The sequence below is a fragment of the Schistocerca cancellata genome, chromosome 2 (assembly GCF_023864275.1).
Source record: "Schistocerca cancellata isolate TAMUIC-IGC-003103 chromosome 2, iqSchCanc2.1, whole genome shotgun sequence".
NCBI lineage: Eukaryota > Metazoa > Arthropoda > Insecta > Orthoptera > Acrididae > Schistocerca > Schistocerca cancellata.
Window position 1 is genome coordinate 832533286 of NC_064627.1, and position 15653 is coordinate 832548938.

A 15653-nucleotide genomic window follows, 5' to 3' on the forward strand; every position below is an offset into this window, starting at 1 on the left:
ATGTATATTGGCAGCAGTAGAATTATTCTGCAGTAAAGATCATCATCTTCCCTTCAGGGATTCCCATTCGATATGCCGACGCACACCTGTAATATTTGCGTAGTGATCCAAGCTACCACTAATAAATGTAGCAGCCTGTCGCTGAACTGTTTCAACGTATTCCTTTAATTTGACCTGGTGGGGATCCCAAACACATTAGCAGTACTCAAAAATGGGTTGCACTAGCATTTTACATGCGGTCTCCATTACAGATGAACCACACTTCCCTAAAACTCTCTCAATAAACAGAAGTTGATCATTCACCTTCCCCACTACAACCCTTACATTCTCATTCAATTTCATATTGCTTTGCAATGTTATGCCTACATATTTTACCAACCTGACTGTCAAGTAACACACTGCTAATGCTATATTTGCATTATGGGATTGCTTTTCTTACTCATCTGCATTAAGTTACATTTTTCTACATTTAGAGCTAGCTGCAATTCATCACACCAACTAGAAACTTTATCTAAGTCATCTTGGTTGCTCCTAGAGCTACTGAATGACACCACCTTCCAGTACACTACAACACCAGCAAAGCGTCACATACTGCGGCTCATCCTGTCTGTCAAATCATTTATGTACACAGAGACTAGCAGGAGCTCTGTCACAATTCACTGGTTAAGAGCCATTCATATATCCAAAAACTTATTCTGTATGCTCATACCTTTGTTAACAGTCTGTGGGGGGAGGGGAGGGGGGGGCACTGTGTCAAACTCTTTCAGAAATCTACAAACATGGAATCTGCCTGCTGCCCTTCATCCATGGTTCGCAGGATATCTTGTGAGAGAAGGGCAAACGTAGTTTTGCACGATGGTTTCTAAAACCACGCTCATTTGTGGACAGAAGTTTTTCCATCCCCAGGAACTTTATTATACCGCTAGGGAAGAGTGGTCACAGATCAAAGAGGTCCAAGCAGAGGAAAGAGCTTTCACGTTCCGCAATTTGTTATGGGGAAGTGTCGACCAATGTGCGTGCCACAAAAGAATAACACGACGACATAAAACGCTCCGTAGATCGGCGAAGGGAATCGATCGAATAGCTGGCCGAAGAAGAGAGACTGCAGCCTTGGCCGCTATATCGGCCGCCTCATTGCCACAGATACCAACGTGTCCTAGGAGCCAGAGGAACGCTACAAAGACGCCCCCCAAATGGAGCAAGCGCAGGCAGTCCTGAATCCGGTGGACCAGAGGGTGGACAGGGTAGAGAGCTTGGAGACCGAGGAGAGAGCTGAGAGAATCTGAACAGATAACATACTGTATCCGCTGATAGTAGCGGATGTATTGGACAGCCTGGAGAACAGCGTAAAGCTCCGCAATATAAACCGAACACTGGTCGGGAAGCCGAAATCGATTTGGGGTGTCGCAAACAATATAGGCACTCCCTACACCTAACGATGTTTTCAAGCCATCAGTGTAAATAAATGTGGCTTACTTCATTTGTGCACATAGAGCAGCAAGTGCCCGATGATAAACAAGTGAAGGGGTACCATCCTTGGGAAATTGACAAAGGTCACGGAGCAGGCAGATCCGGGGACGGAGCCAAGGTGGTGCTGTACCCCAAGTTGTCAAGAAGGTTTTAGGAAAGCGGAAGGAAAGAGAATGGAGCAGTTGACGGAAGCGGACTCCCGGTGTTAGTAGGGAGGAAGGGCGGCCTGCATACCCTACATCCAAGGAGGCGTCGAAAAAAATGTAATGGGCCGGATTAGCAGGCATGGAAGACAGATGGCTAGCATAACGACTCAGAAGGACAGCTCGCCGATTGGACAGCGGAGGTTCAGCAGTGTCAGCATAAAGGCTTTCCACAGGGCTGGTGTAAAAAGCTCGACACTAAACGTAATCCACGGTGGTGGACAGAGTCGAGACACCGAAGAATAGACGGCCAAGCAGAGGAGTAAACTATGCTTCCATAGTCCAATTTCGAGCGCACTAAGGCGCGACAGAGGCGGAGAAGGACCACTCGGTCCGCTCCCCAGGAGGTACCATTCAGGACACGGAGGGTGTTGAGGCATCGCAGACAGCAAGCCGAAAGATAGGAAATGTGGGAGGACCAGCACAGTTTTCTGTCAAACATAAGACCCAAGAATTTAGCGACGTCCGAAAACGGAAGGTTGACAGGTCCTAGATGTAAGGAGGGTGGAAGAAACTCCTTACGTCGCCAAAAATTAACACAAACGGTCTTACTGGGAGAAAAACGGAAGCCGGTTTCGATGCTCCAAGTGTGGAGGCGATTGAGACATCCTTGAAGACGTCGTTCAAGAAGGCTGGTCCGTTGAGAGCTGTAGTAGATCGCAAAATCGTCCACAAAGAGGGAGCCCGAGACATCAGGAAGGAGACAATCCATAATCAGATTTATGGCAATGGCAAATAGTACAACACTCAGCATGGAGCCCTGGGGTACCCCGTTTTCTTGGGAGAAAGTACGGGAGAGAGTGGTGTTCACCTGCACTCTAAATGTGCGCTCTGCCATATATTCGTGAAGAAAAAGGGGCAGCCGACCTCGAAATTCCCAAGAGAACAGTGTGCAGAGGATGCCTGTCCTCCAATAGGTATCGTACGCTCTCTCCAGATCAAAAAATATTGCTACTGTTTGGCGTTTCCGGAGAAAATTGTTCATGATATAAGTGGAGAGAGCAAGATGGTCAACTGCAGAACGATGCTTTCGGAAACCGCATTGGGCAGGTGTTAAAAGACTGCGGGACTCCAGCCACCAAGCTAAACGGCAATTCACCATACGCTCCAAAACCTTACATACACTACTCGTGAGAGAAATGGGGCGATAGCTAGAGGGGAGATGTTTGTCCTTTCCAGGTTTCAGAACAGGAACGACGATAGTTTCCCGCCATCGTCTGGGAAAAGTACTGTCGGTCCAAATTCGATTATAAAGGCAAAGGAGGTAAAGCAGACTATGGTATGATAAATGCAGCAACATTTGGATGTGGATACCATCCAGTCCAGGAGCGAGAAAAAGTGAGTGCATGTTGGAGTTCCCGCATGGAGAAAACAGTATTGTAGCTTTCGCGATTTTGAGAGGAGAAAGCAAGAGGTCGCACTTCCGCTACACGTTTCTTCAGGAGAAACGCTGGCGGGTAATTTGAAGAGCTCGAAATCTCAGCAAAGTGTTGACCCAATGAGTTAGAAATTGCAAGGGGTCCACTAATGTATCATGCGCGACAGTGAGCCCAGAGACCGGGGAGAAACTAGGCGCGCCTGAGAACCGTCGAGCCCGAATCCAAACTTCCGAGGAGGGAGTGAAGGTGTTAAATGAGCTAGTAAAGAATTTCCAGCTTTTCTTCTTGCTATCGCGGATGACGCGACGGCATCGCGGTCGGAACTGCTCATAGCGGATACAGTTGTCCGAAGTAGGATGGTGGCGGAAAACACGAAGAGCACGTCGCCGCTCACGTATTGCGTCACGGCATGCCGCGTTCCACCAAGGAACTGGGGGGAGCCGGGGCAATGCGGAGGTGCGTGGTATTGAATGTTCCGCAGCTGTAAGAATAACATCTGTAATATGTGTGACCTCATCGTCGACGCTAGGAAAGTGACGGTCATCGAATGTCGCTAGAGACGAAAGAAGTGTCCAATCGGCTTGGCCAAACTTCCAGCGTTGCGGGTGCATCTATGGCTGTTGAGGCTGCAGTCTAAGGACACATGGAAAGTGGTCACGCGAGTGTGTATCATCAAGTGCAAACCATTTGAAGCGCCGAGCTAGCTGAACAGTACCGACCGAAAGGTCCAAATGTGAGAAATTTGTCGTGGAAGCAGACATAAATGTAGGGTCCCCAGAGTTGAGGCAAACTAGGTCCGCTTGGTGGAAGACGTCTAGCAATAGTGAGCCACGCGGACAAGGATGTGGAGATCCCCAAAGCGGGTGGTGGGCACTGAAGTCCCCAACCAGCAAATAGGGGGTGGAAGCTGACCAAGAAGATTAAGGAGATCAGCTCGTGCCATTGGTGTGGACGGTGGAATGTATACAGTACAAAGAGAAAAGGTATATCCAGAAAGGGAAAGACAGACAGCGACAGCTTGGAAGGAAGTGTTTACGGGGATTGGGTGATAATGGAGAGTATCATGGAGAAGAATCATGAGTCCTCCACGTGCTGGAGTGCCTTCAACAGAGGGGAGATCAAATCGGATGGACTGAAAATGCGGGAGAACAAAGCGGCCATGGGGACGCAGCTTTGTTTCCTGAAGACAGAAGATGAGCGGCGAGTAGGATCGTAAGAGGATCGACAGTTCATTCCAATTGGCTCGAAGGCCACGGATATTCCAGTGGATAATGGACATAGGGCGAACAGAAAATGGAGGAATGTGACCAAGGTTGCCGTCAACTCAGCGACTGCTCAGAGCTTGCGACCGACAGCATGGAATGGCATTCAGCCAAAGGCAGAAGATCCTGATCCATAGGTTGTTCAGGAGCAGCTCCTGCCACCAGCGATCGGCTGGTTGATCGGCCACCAGCAGTGCGCCTCGGCGACACAGAGGGCGATTACCGCCCGGTTGTTGCTGTAGATGAGACACGCCGTGGCGGAGAAGGAGACAAACTGGGTTTCTTACTAGCCTTCTTGGAAACATGATGTTTGGATGAAGGAGGAACCGATGGTTGTGAAGTTGGGGTACATAAAAAATCTTCACGAGTATGCTCTTTTTTCGAAGTCTTGGTGTCTGAATTTTGGGCTCGAGATTTAGCGTAACCCGATGAAGGGTGAGCCATAGAATGGGCAGGCGAAAGTGGGGAGGTTGAACGGGCGATCTTCGCGCTGGCCGATCTGACGACCGTGGCACTAAAGGTAAGGTCACAAGTCTGCGTGGCCACCTCCTTTGTTGGCCGAAGAGAGGCAAGGACAGTGCTGTATTTTCCTGTCTGAGGCATGGTGGGCTGTCGACTGGCGAATAATTTTCGAGCAGCAAAGGTCGACACCTTTTCCTTCACTCTGATTTCCTGAATGAGCTTATTGTCTTTAAAAATGGGGCAATCTCGAGAGGAAGCAGCATGGTCACCCACACAGTTGATGCAACGAGGGGATGGAGGTGGACAAGCACCCTCATGGGCATCCTTACCACACGTAACACATTTGGCCGGATTGGAACAGGACTGGCTGGTGTGATTGAACCGCTGACACCGATAGCAACGCGTAGGGTTTGGGATGTAAGGGCGAATGGAAATTATCTCATAGCCTGCTTTGATTTTCGATGGGAGTTGAACTTTGTCAAATGTCAAGAAGATAGTACGGGTTGGAATGATGTTCGTGTCAATCCTTTTCATGACTCTATGAACTGCCATCACGCCCTGGTCAGAGAGGTAGTGTTGAATTTCCTCATCGGACAATCCGTTGAGGGAGCGTGTATAAATGACCCCACGTGATGAATTTAAAGTACGGTATGGTTCCACCCGGACAGGGAAGGAGTGTAGCAGTGAAGTACGCGGCAATTTTTGTGCCTGGAGGGCACTGACTGTTTCTAACAAGGTGCCATTTCGTAATCTGGAACAAGACTTTACAGGACCTGCAATTGCGTCGACACCTTTCTGAATAATGAAAGGGTTGACTGTGGAGAAGTCGTGACCTTCGTCAGACCGAGAAACAACAAGGAACTGTGGCAACGATGGAAGGACTGTCTGTGGCTGAGACTCATTGAACTTACGCTTGTGAGCTGACATAATAGAAGATGAGGAAACCATTGCGAAAGTATCCCCCATGATTACCGGCGTCTCCGATGGCGCGCTCCTTCCTTGTGGGGGCCCTCTCTGAGGGCACTCCCGCCTTAGGTGATTGTTCACACCTCAGGTCACACCTCCTGACAAACGGACGGAGGGACCAATCGGCACTTTCGGAAGGTATCAGCTCGGGTAACCACCCCTCCCTGGGCCTGGCCATTACCAGGGGGTACGTACGTGTCCTACCTGTCTACCCGGGGCGGGGAATTACGCGTTACCCCGTCACCGGCTACGCATGGAAATGCGTGGGTCGGCCTTCAGACACGAACAGGGAGGAAAAAAGAGAAAGGGAAAGGAAAGAAGAGAGGCCTCAAACGCTGCAGCGGAGAAAAGGGCAAAGAGAAGAGGTAAGGAAAACAGAAGGACAAAGGAAGGACGAAGACTTGCAAGTGGAGAAAGCAAAGAATTTGTTACAGTTTCGAGTGTCCGTCTCCGGACGTAGGCACAAAACATACTCCCAGAGGGGGAGAAAGGGAAGGAAAGAGGCGGAGGTGGGGGGGGGGGGGGGGGGGGGGGGAGATGGGGGATGGGGAAAGATGCGGAAAGGGAAGGTATATCTAAGTTAATGTCCCATCAGCATTAAACAGACTTCTGCAGTGAACTAATGAGAAACGAAAAGGAGTTGTATGAAAGTTACAGAAACAATCTAGTCTCGTTATCAAATGCAAAAGAAATGACAAACTAAATGTTCACTACTTCAGGCTGTTATCAGATTCCAATCAGAGTCAAATGATGGAAACAAAATTATTCATAATTCATTCATTCATCCATCTTCAAGATTACATCAGTTCGTAGAAATTGATCAGCAATAACTTACTTTGGCTTAACATTTGCGAGGCAGCATTCAATAGCCTGGAATCGGAGTCTTAAGAAGTCTGTTCGCAAGTGAAACACCTGTTTCTGCTTGACATCAGCCGAGTCCCCATAATCAAGATAGAAAAGCAGCAAGTCACTTTCTTTTGGATCGTACTCATCCAGAGTAACATTTCTCACTATGGCCCTATACCACATTTCATCATTAGTAAAGGGTGCTGCCACTAGCTGTCCTACACTTATCTGAAATACAAAAACTAAATATGAACAGTAATAAGGAGAAAAGTGAAGCAACAATAATGACATGATATTTTACCAATGGAAAATTATCTGTAGAGGCAAAATGAAAATATGACTGACTCACCTCATTTACTCTATGGATTTCTTGATTTTCCTCTTTGCTGTAATACTGCGTCATTTCTTCTACGAGATGGTCTAGTTCAACTGCATGTTGTCCCACCAACTGAAAGAAAAAAAAAAGTCCCTACTAGGAATCTGTTTTCTCCACCCTGCCCCATCTTGTACATGCACACATGCACTCAAATTATATTATTGCGAGTCATCCCTGCTCCGTACACCCTTTTTGCCATCCCATTCCTCTTCTATCCAATCCTTACTATAATTATACTTTCATCTTTTGTTCAGACATCTTTACCTCTTAACCTTCCTCTAACTTTTGATCTTGCACTCCTCTTCATTATTTTCATAGTGGTCAAATACCTTTCACCTGCCACACTTAGTTGTGCGCACTACGTTATAGCTCATGCAGGATACGGTGGCAGATGCGCAGTGACCAGTTTTCATCCAAAGCACTGGATGAGTTCATTCATTTGTTCAGAAAGGGAGGCCGAGAAGTGTTTGTCACCTTTCGAACAGTCGGCGATGACATACTTGAAATGTACACTCTGCAATCTTTTTCAATCGATTTTGCAAAAACTTTTCAGTAAAAAAATTTCATTTTTGCTTTACTTATGCGAGGCTCATGATGATGTGTCTCACTTTCATGTAAATATCACAATAACTATGACCATTAATGAAATTATGTGTACAATGTGAAATTTGGAAAACTGTGCAATCAAAAACTGAGGTTGCTACGATTTTGCATTTGGTGCACAATATGTTGTGCATGAAATTTAGCTAACATATTGATTCTTTAGACTTAGGCACAGGTATCTATCTGTCACCAATCTTGAGAAAATTGATCTAATGTAGCACACTTATTTGCAATCGCATCATGCTAGCGATACAGCCAGAGTGAAAGATCCACAACGTTCCTCATATTTCATAAATGGTTTCAGGTATCGAAATGAGATTTTGGCAAATGATAGCACCCAAAGAGGAGTATTTGACCTATCATTATTATGTAAAACTCCATTATCTACAGTGTTATTCCAATAACTGAAGACTTCTTCAGTGAAAGAATGCAATTTTTAAGAGCCATCAATAGCTGGTGAAACAAGAAGTGCTGTGGGTTTTGGAACAACATATATGAAGACATCACACTTTTTTTTTTCTTTACGGAGGATGTGACTTTACTTTTACTCTGTTTCTCACTTAATAAACTTAATAAACCACTGTTTCAGAATTCTCTCACAACAGTGTAAACTACGTTGTGTTTTGGCAAAAGAAGCAAATTTTGACACGACAACCAGAGAAATGTGTCAGTTTTACTCAAAATTCGCCACTTACGATACTGCATTTTCATTGGAATTCTTTTTAAATACTAATGAAAGCAGAAGTGACAGATCTTTTTGAATGGTCACCTTGCAAGTGTGGGCATGGAGGGGACCCAGTTAATATTTAAAAAAAAAATGTGAGTGTAAGCTTCAGTTGATGACATTCCTCCTACAGTGCTCTGAGCGACCCCTGACCACTGCCCACTGCCGCTCTCCCCATGCTTCCCCAGCTGACTGTACATCTATTGGCCCCGGCATTTTGTGTGCACTATATTACTTATTTTATTTACACATCTAGTTAAACAGGACCAAATTGAGGAGCAAATCTCGAAGGTCATGGAATGTGTCAGTACATGAAATAATAGATAAAATAACATGTTTATGACCCTCCCCCCCTAAAAAAATCATTTCAAGGAACTCCTCAACAGGATAGGAGGAGAAAACTCTTCAGTTTTGTTTTGAAAGCACGTGGATTACTGTTAAGATTTTTGAATTCTTGTGGTTGCTTATTGAAAATGGATGTAACAGTATACCACACACCTTTCTGCACAACAGTTAAGGAAGTGCGATCCAAATGCAGACTGGATTTCTGCTGAGTATTAACTGAGTGGAAGCAGCTAATTCTTGAGAATAAGCTGAGAGTGTTAACAAGAAACAACAGTAAAGTATATTCTCTCTCTCTCTCTCTCTCTCTCTCTCTCTCTCTCTCTCTCTCTCTCTCTCTCTGAGAGGGCAATGTCAAAATACCCAGACTAGTGAACAGGGGTCAAAAAGAAGTTTGTGAGCTTACACCACTTATTAAGCCAAAAATATCCTTTTAGAATGAGAAGAGTTACCCCGAAATATAATACCATACAACATAAGAGAATGAAAATAAGCAAAGGAGACTAATTTTCATGTCAAATGATCACTTACTTCAGATAACCATTCAAATAATAAAAATGGCAGCATTAAGTCTTTGAACAAGATCCTGAACGTGGGCATTCCACGACAGTTTGCTACCTATCTGAACACCTAGAAATTTGAACTGTTCAGTTTCACTAATCATATGCCCATTCTGTGAAATTAAAATGTTGGGTTTTGTTGAGTTGTGTTTTAGAAACTGTAAAAACTGAGTCTTACTATGATTTAGTGTTAGTTTATTTTCTACGAGTCATGAACTTTTGTCATGAACTGCACTATTTAAAACAGAGCGAATGTTGCACACAACATCCTTCACTACCAAGCAAACTGAAATATTTTATAATTATCTGTAACACTAGAGGGTGTATATTTATATAAACAAGGAACAGGAGTGGACCCAACACTGATCCCTGAGGCACCCCCCATTTGACTGTACTCCACTCAGACCCCGCATCACAGCCATTCTCAACACTGTGAATAATGACCTTTTGCTGTCTGTTTTTAAAGTAAGAGATGAGCTAATTGTGAGCTACTCCCTGTATTCCGTAATGGTCCAACTTCTGGAGCAGTATTTTGTGATCAACACAATGAAACACTTTAGTTAAGTCAAAAATATGCCTAGCCTTCAAAACTTTCTGTTTAATCCACTCAGTAACTCACAGAGAAAATAGAATATAGCTTTTTCAGTTGCTAAATGACTTCTGAAGCCAAACTGTACATTTGATAGCAAATTATGTGTTATAAAATGATCAATTATCCTTACATACACAGCCTTTTCAATAACTTTAGCAAACACTGATGGCACAGAAATAGGTCTAAAACTGTCTACATGATCTCTTTCTCCTTTTTTATAAAGCAGTTTTACTACTGAGTAGTTTAATCATCCAGGAAACTGGCCAGTCTTAAAGGACTAACATGTGCAACACAGTACTTTAATATTCTGCTAGTCACTTCATCATGTCCATGAGAGTCCTTAGTCTTCAGTGATTTAATTATTGACTCTGTCTCCCCCTTTGTCAGTATCACAGAGGTGTATTTCAGACATCAGTCTTGGAAAGGCATTTTCCACGAGAGTTATATGATTCCCTGTAGAAACTAAATTTTTATTTAATTCACCAGCAATGCTCAGAAAGCGATAATTAAATGCTGTACATATAACTGACTTATCAGTAACAAATACTTTTACCATGAATTGACTTTATATCGTCGACCTCGTGCTGCTGACCAGACACTTTCTTCACAACTGACAATATGGTTTTAATTTTTATCCTGTGAATTAGCTATTCTATTTGCATACCACATACTCTTTGCCTTCCTAATAACATTTTTAAGCACCTTACAATACTGCCTGTAATGGGTTACTGTAGCTTGATTGTGACTACTCCTAACATTTTGATATAATTCCCACAATGCACTAATGAAGAACGGATATTCGTCCGCTGAAATAAAACGTGCATTGAGGCAGCCACGCAGAAATCATACTGACGTACAGGCTACTGCAAAATCTAAGGTTTTCCTGCCGTTTGTTAAAAATGTAACGGAAAGAATAGGGAGGTTCTTGACAAAGCGGAATATTACCGTAATTTACAAGCCCACCAGGAAGATACAGGAATACCTTAAGCCTGCCAAGGACGCCCGCAAACCATTGGAAAAAGCTGGAGTGTATAGGATCCCATGCAGCTGTGGTGATGTTTATGTGGGTACCACTAAAAGAACTGTTTCTAAACGTTTGGAAGAGCACAAGGGAAATTGTAGAAGAGGAGAAACGGAACGATCAGCTGTTGCAGAGCATGCTTTCCAGCCAGGAAACCACAATATTTGTTTCGAGGAGACGCAGGTACTAGCAGCCACAAGCGGATATTACAAAAGGCTCTACAGGGAGGCAATCGAAATTGCTAAACACACAAATAATTTCAACCGAGAGGAGGAGGGCATGAAATTAAATGGTATATGGATGCCGGTGTTAAAGAAGATGTGTACCACCCGTCCACTACTGGGTGATGGCAACGGCGATCGACGGCGACGGACAGCGGCCAATTGCACTGACGTTTTCAAAACACGTGACGTCACGCTGCAGCGCAGGAGCGTACGGACACGGAATTTAGCGGCAGTCAGTAGCGAGCCAGTGGGTGTGTTGGACCTTCCATCGAGCTGTGGACCCCCTTGAAGATGTCTCCCGCAGTCGGAGACGAAACGTTGGGAATCGACACAGAATTCATCAACCGACCACGGCATAGCAGCCCAGATAATTATAATGGACACAATTCCCACTTCGTTCTACAAGATATCCTAATCCCTCTAGTCAGCCACCCAGGTTGCCTTTTACTACTCGTACCCCCTTTCTAATGGAAAGCAACCTCAAACAGCATGAGAAATGTGTTAAGGAAAGCATTATATTTGTCATCTATGTTATCGGCACTATAAACATCCAGTCACTCTTGTTCCTTAGCGATATTTAAAAAACTATCTGTCGCTGTTGGATTAGCTTCCCTACATAGTTTGTAATTATGTATGACTATTGTTTGAGTACAAAAGCCTTTTAGTGTTAAAATTTGTGCATCATGGTCTGAAAGGCCATTCACCCTTTTACTAACAGAATGCCCATCTAGTAATGAAGAATGAACAAAAATATTGTCTCTGGCTACACTACTGTTCCCCTGCACGCTAATTGGAAAAAACACATTCTGCATCAGACCATATGAGTTTAGGAAATCTATCAACATCCTTTTTCTTGCACAATCATAAACAAAATTAATACTGAAGTCACCACATATAACTGATTTCTGTTACTTCCATAAAGTGACCCAAGAATCCTCTCTAGCTTGAGCAGAAATGCTCTGAAGTCAGAGTTATGGAACCTATAAACAACAACAATTAGAAGTTTAGTTTCACTAAATTAAACTGCCCCTGCACAACATTCAAATATCTGTTCAGTGCTGGGTGTGATATGTCTATGGACTTACATGGAATATTGTTTTTTACATACATGGCCACTCCCTACTCTGCAAGGAACTCCTTGAAAAGAGCCAGCTAATCTGTATCCTGGTAAAAGAAGCCTCTGAATTGTCAAATTATTTAAGTGGTGCTCCGATGTCCCAATAATATCATATAAGAATTTCACAAACTTTATCTCTAATACTCCTCATATTTTGATGAAATTTGCTAATTCCTTCTCTACTTGGAAACATTATGTACTCTGAAGGTGAGCCCTTAGTTAGAGGGACTTCCTTTAAGCAGGTATACCTATCAGCTGACTTCAATCTAAAAAAAGGTGCAGCTCTAACACCAACTACTACAGGAATTTTTCCATGAGCGATCCCACCACACTCACTACACTGTCACATATAAGCTTTGCCAGCCACCCCTTCCCATACCTATTGAGGTTCAGGCCACAAGATATTACAGAATCACTACCACTGATTAGTGCTGCCCATCCCTTATTCTTAACCCTCCTACACAGTCAGCCCCTTTCCCCTCCAACCATCCTTTCTGAGACAAATATTCACATTAGTGGCCTACAGCACCATCCGATGAAGGTATCATAGAACCATTATTTTCCACACCTCATGTAGCTAGACACTAGAATCCTGGTGCTGGTGGAAATTAGGAAAATTTAGACCCAAGTTAATGAAATTTATGTTATTTTTCCCAGCACCATGACCCTCACATTCAGCTGCATAGAGTCCAGAAAAACACTGACTGTCATTTTTGTTCCTAGCACTGTCTTCACAAACTGAGCTATTTGTTTGGGAAAGGGATGTATTTTTTATAACAAATTTCATTAAGGAGTAAAGATGTAGATGATGTAGTTAGAACACCCAGTTCTCTGAACAGAATTCTACAGGACATGAATTCACACCACAAATAATGCATATTACACAGTTTGCGACTCTGAAAACTTTTGTCTGATTTTAAGAGTTGGCCCAACATATAAGACAATAAGATATCACAGAATGAAAGTAAGCATAGTGTGCCAGTTCTTTTTTATTGTTTTGCCACTAACCTGCACAAAGAAACAGCCAGGATCTGTCAAAGCAGAAACAAAAACAGGAATGTAGCCATCTCCTCCAGCAGGATTCAGTTTCTCTGACACATATGACTTGTGGCTCTGGTAAAAACAACAAAGTACACAAATAAAAGCGGCAAGAAATAGGGTTGAGTTATTAAAATTTTGATCAATTCACATATTTTTAATGCCAAATATTCCAATGCACTAGGTTAGAACATTAAATTAAGAATTAGGCAATTTTGCAGTTAATTAACTCTACATTTCATGTATTTTAGAATTAGATGTTACTGCTATATCATTTATTTATAGTTATTTTCTCAACATATACTGCCTCATAATTTTTCTAAAAGTAAACCACGTGATACATGAAGAATTCTCAAAAAATATCTGAATTTTTCTTTTAACAATATCTTTATTCAACCTACAGACATTTAGACACAATCACCTTCAAAATATTTCCTGCTCTATTCTCACACCTCATGTTTATCGTAGAGTTCTCTTCTTCCCCCCCCCCCCCCCCCCCTCCCCCCTGAGAAAGAATAAACAGCCATTTGATTGTTTATTACTGTGTTTTCCTTCTGTACTATCTAGATTTTAGTTTTTAGACAATTATCAAGTACAATGCTGTATGTTCTTTGACAATTAACCTGTCATATCTGTTATGGCAGTCCAAAGCTGCCTTAAAGGATATGAAATGTTAGTGATATAAGAACTTTTAGCATTTAACTTGCAATCTAGACAGTACAGAAAGTAAATACAGTAGTACATAGTCAAATGGAAGTTTATTTTTATTTTTTGGAAAAAAAAAAAAAAAAAAGGCACAAATGTGGCACAACACCATCGAAAACATTTTATTGTATGGTCTTTTCATTTTGTCATACTGTCCTGGAAAACTTCTTTGGGAAGTTTTTCAGTGTCTTAAATATCCTCCTTAATGTCTTCAACAGTCCTGAAATGGTGTCCTTTCACCTCCAATTTCAATTTTGGTAATGAGGGAAAAATAATCAACTACAAAGAAATCTGCGGAAGCACCGGCTGCAGGGTTGAATTTTTGCACAAAACTCTCAAACTGACTTAGCCGAGTCAGCAGATGTGTTGTCACGCTGAAGGAACCATGAGCTGTCTTCTCACAACTGTGGCCTTCCTGCGATTTTTTCCTTGCACAATCTTTTTAAAATATTTTGGTAGTACTGAAGGTTAGAAATATTGACGAAAAAATTCACTGATAGAAAATAAAATTAAGAAATCCAAAAGCATTAACTGGACATTGCAGTTGGATCATTACAAGTGTAGAGATATTTTGCTAATCCACTGTGATATGCAATACAGCCACCACCATTTGAGGTTAAGGTCTTCCTAATATAGGATTACATTTAGTTGACTGATGGTAAATTGGGAGAACAACTTTTAACTCTGTTTTCAACCTAGAGCATCATGTCTGTAAACTTGACCCAGCAGTTCAAGTGTTTTGTGAACATTTTCACTGCTCTTATGCAAACTTTCAGGGGAGTGTTGAGTATCCCTCTTACAGACATATGTTACTCACAAAAGAAAAACCGTAAAACAAGTTACTATAGAGGAGAGGAGAAATATTGTGAAGATTCATTATTTTATTTGCATGTGAGGACCATGCTGAGGCACACCACATGTCTTCGAGACATGATGGCAATCATGCCTTCGAGACAGGATGGCAATCACAGTAACTTCGTAAGAGAAATTATTTGTACGGGACATGAATATCTGAGCTCCTAGCACTGTCGGCCTGCATTGGAGAAGGGCAAAGTCTCTGGAGAATATATATTTATAACACTGACAACAGTTGTAAACTGTTAATGAAATCTCATTCTGATTCCATTGCTCCTTGCATAAACTTATATTTAGAGGTTTTGTGTTGGAATTTCTGATTTGACTTTTAACACTTCAATTAAAACCACTTAAACATGTTGTGCCCAGAAAACCAGCTGTTATTCCATTATTTAAATGTTACTGATACATCTTTGTTTGAGGCATCTTGAAAGGCAAAAAAATACTAAACAAGAGCACACTTCAAGGTTTATTTATCATCTAAATTTTAGTTCTGTAACATATTACAAATTTTGATGACAGAATGTATAACTACCATGTCTGTGGCCAGTTCTTGAGCAGTTTCACATGTAACTGGCTTTTCTATGGAAAAGTGTGAAACATTCTGGCATGCACAGAGAAGTACACTGCAATTAGCTTGTTCCTCTCCTGTTTCCTTTGCCAGTAGATTGTCTGATCTTCTCTGAACAAATCTTGCAAACCCATGTGGGTTGTGTCATCGCAGATAATGGAATTTTATCAGGAAAGTGTTATCGTGCAAGCTTATTACTGATAGCTGCACTAGGAACAATTTCTTAAACTGATGTCATGCTTTTCTGGAAGAGTCCTCTGGCAGTTTCCTTGAACTGTTCCCACTAAGATATTTCTCATTCCAATTCCGAATCATGCACTTCTTTCTCTAGAGTTTC

At 42.5% G+C, this 15653-nt stretch overlaps 1 protein-coding gene across 2 annotated transcripts in view; it reads right to left on the reverse strand.

The window, feature by feature from the left end:
- The window catches only part of LOC126162730 (tudor and KH domain-containing protein homolog), a 393959-nt gene that overhangs the window by 20171 nt on the left and 358135 nt on the right, over nucleotides 1–15653 (reverse strand). For both annotated transcript variants that reach the window (XM_049919393.1, XM_049919392.1), the window contains 3 exons: nucleotides 13156–13260; nucleotides 6938–7036; nucleotides 6578–6816 (listed from right to left, as the gene is read on the reverse strand). In XM_049919393.1, coding sequence (XP_049775350.1) covers nucleotides 6578–6816; nucleotides 6938–7036; nucleotides 13156–13260 — 443 coding nt within the window. The remainder of the gene's footprint in view (nucleotides 1–6577; nucleotides 6817–6937; nucleotides 7037–13155; nucleotides 13261–15653) is intronic.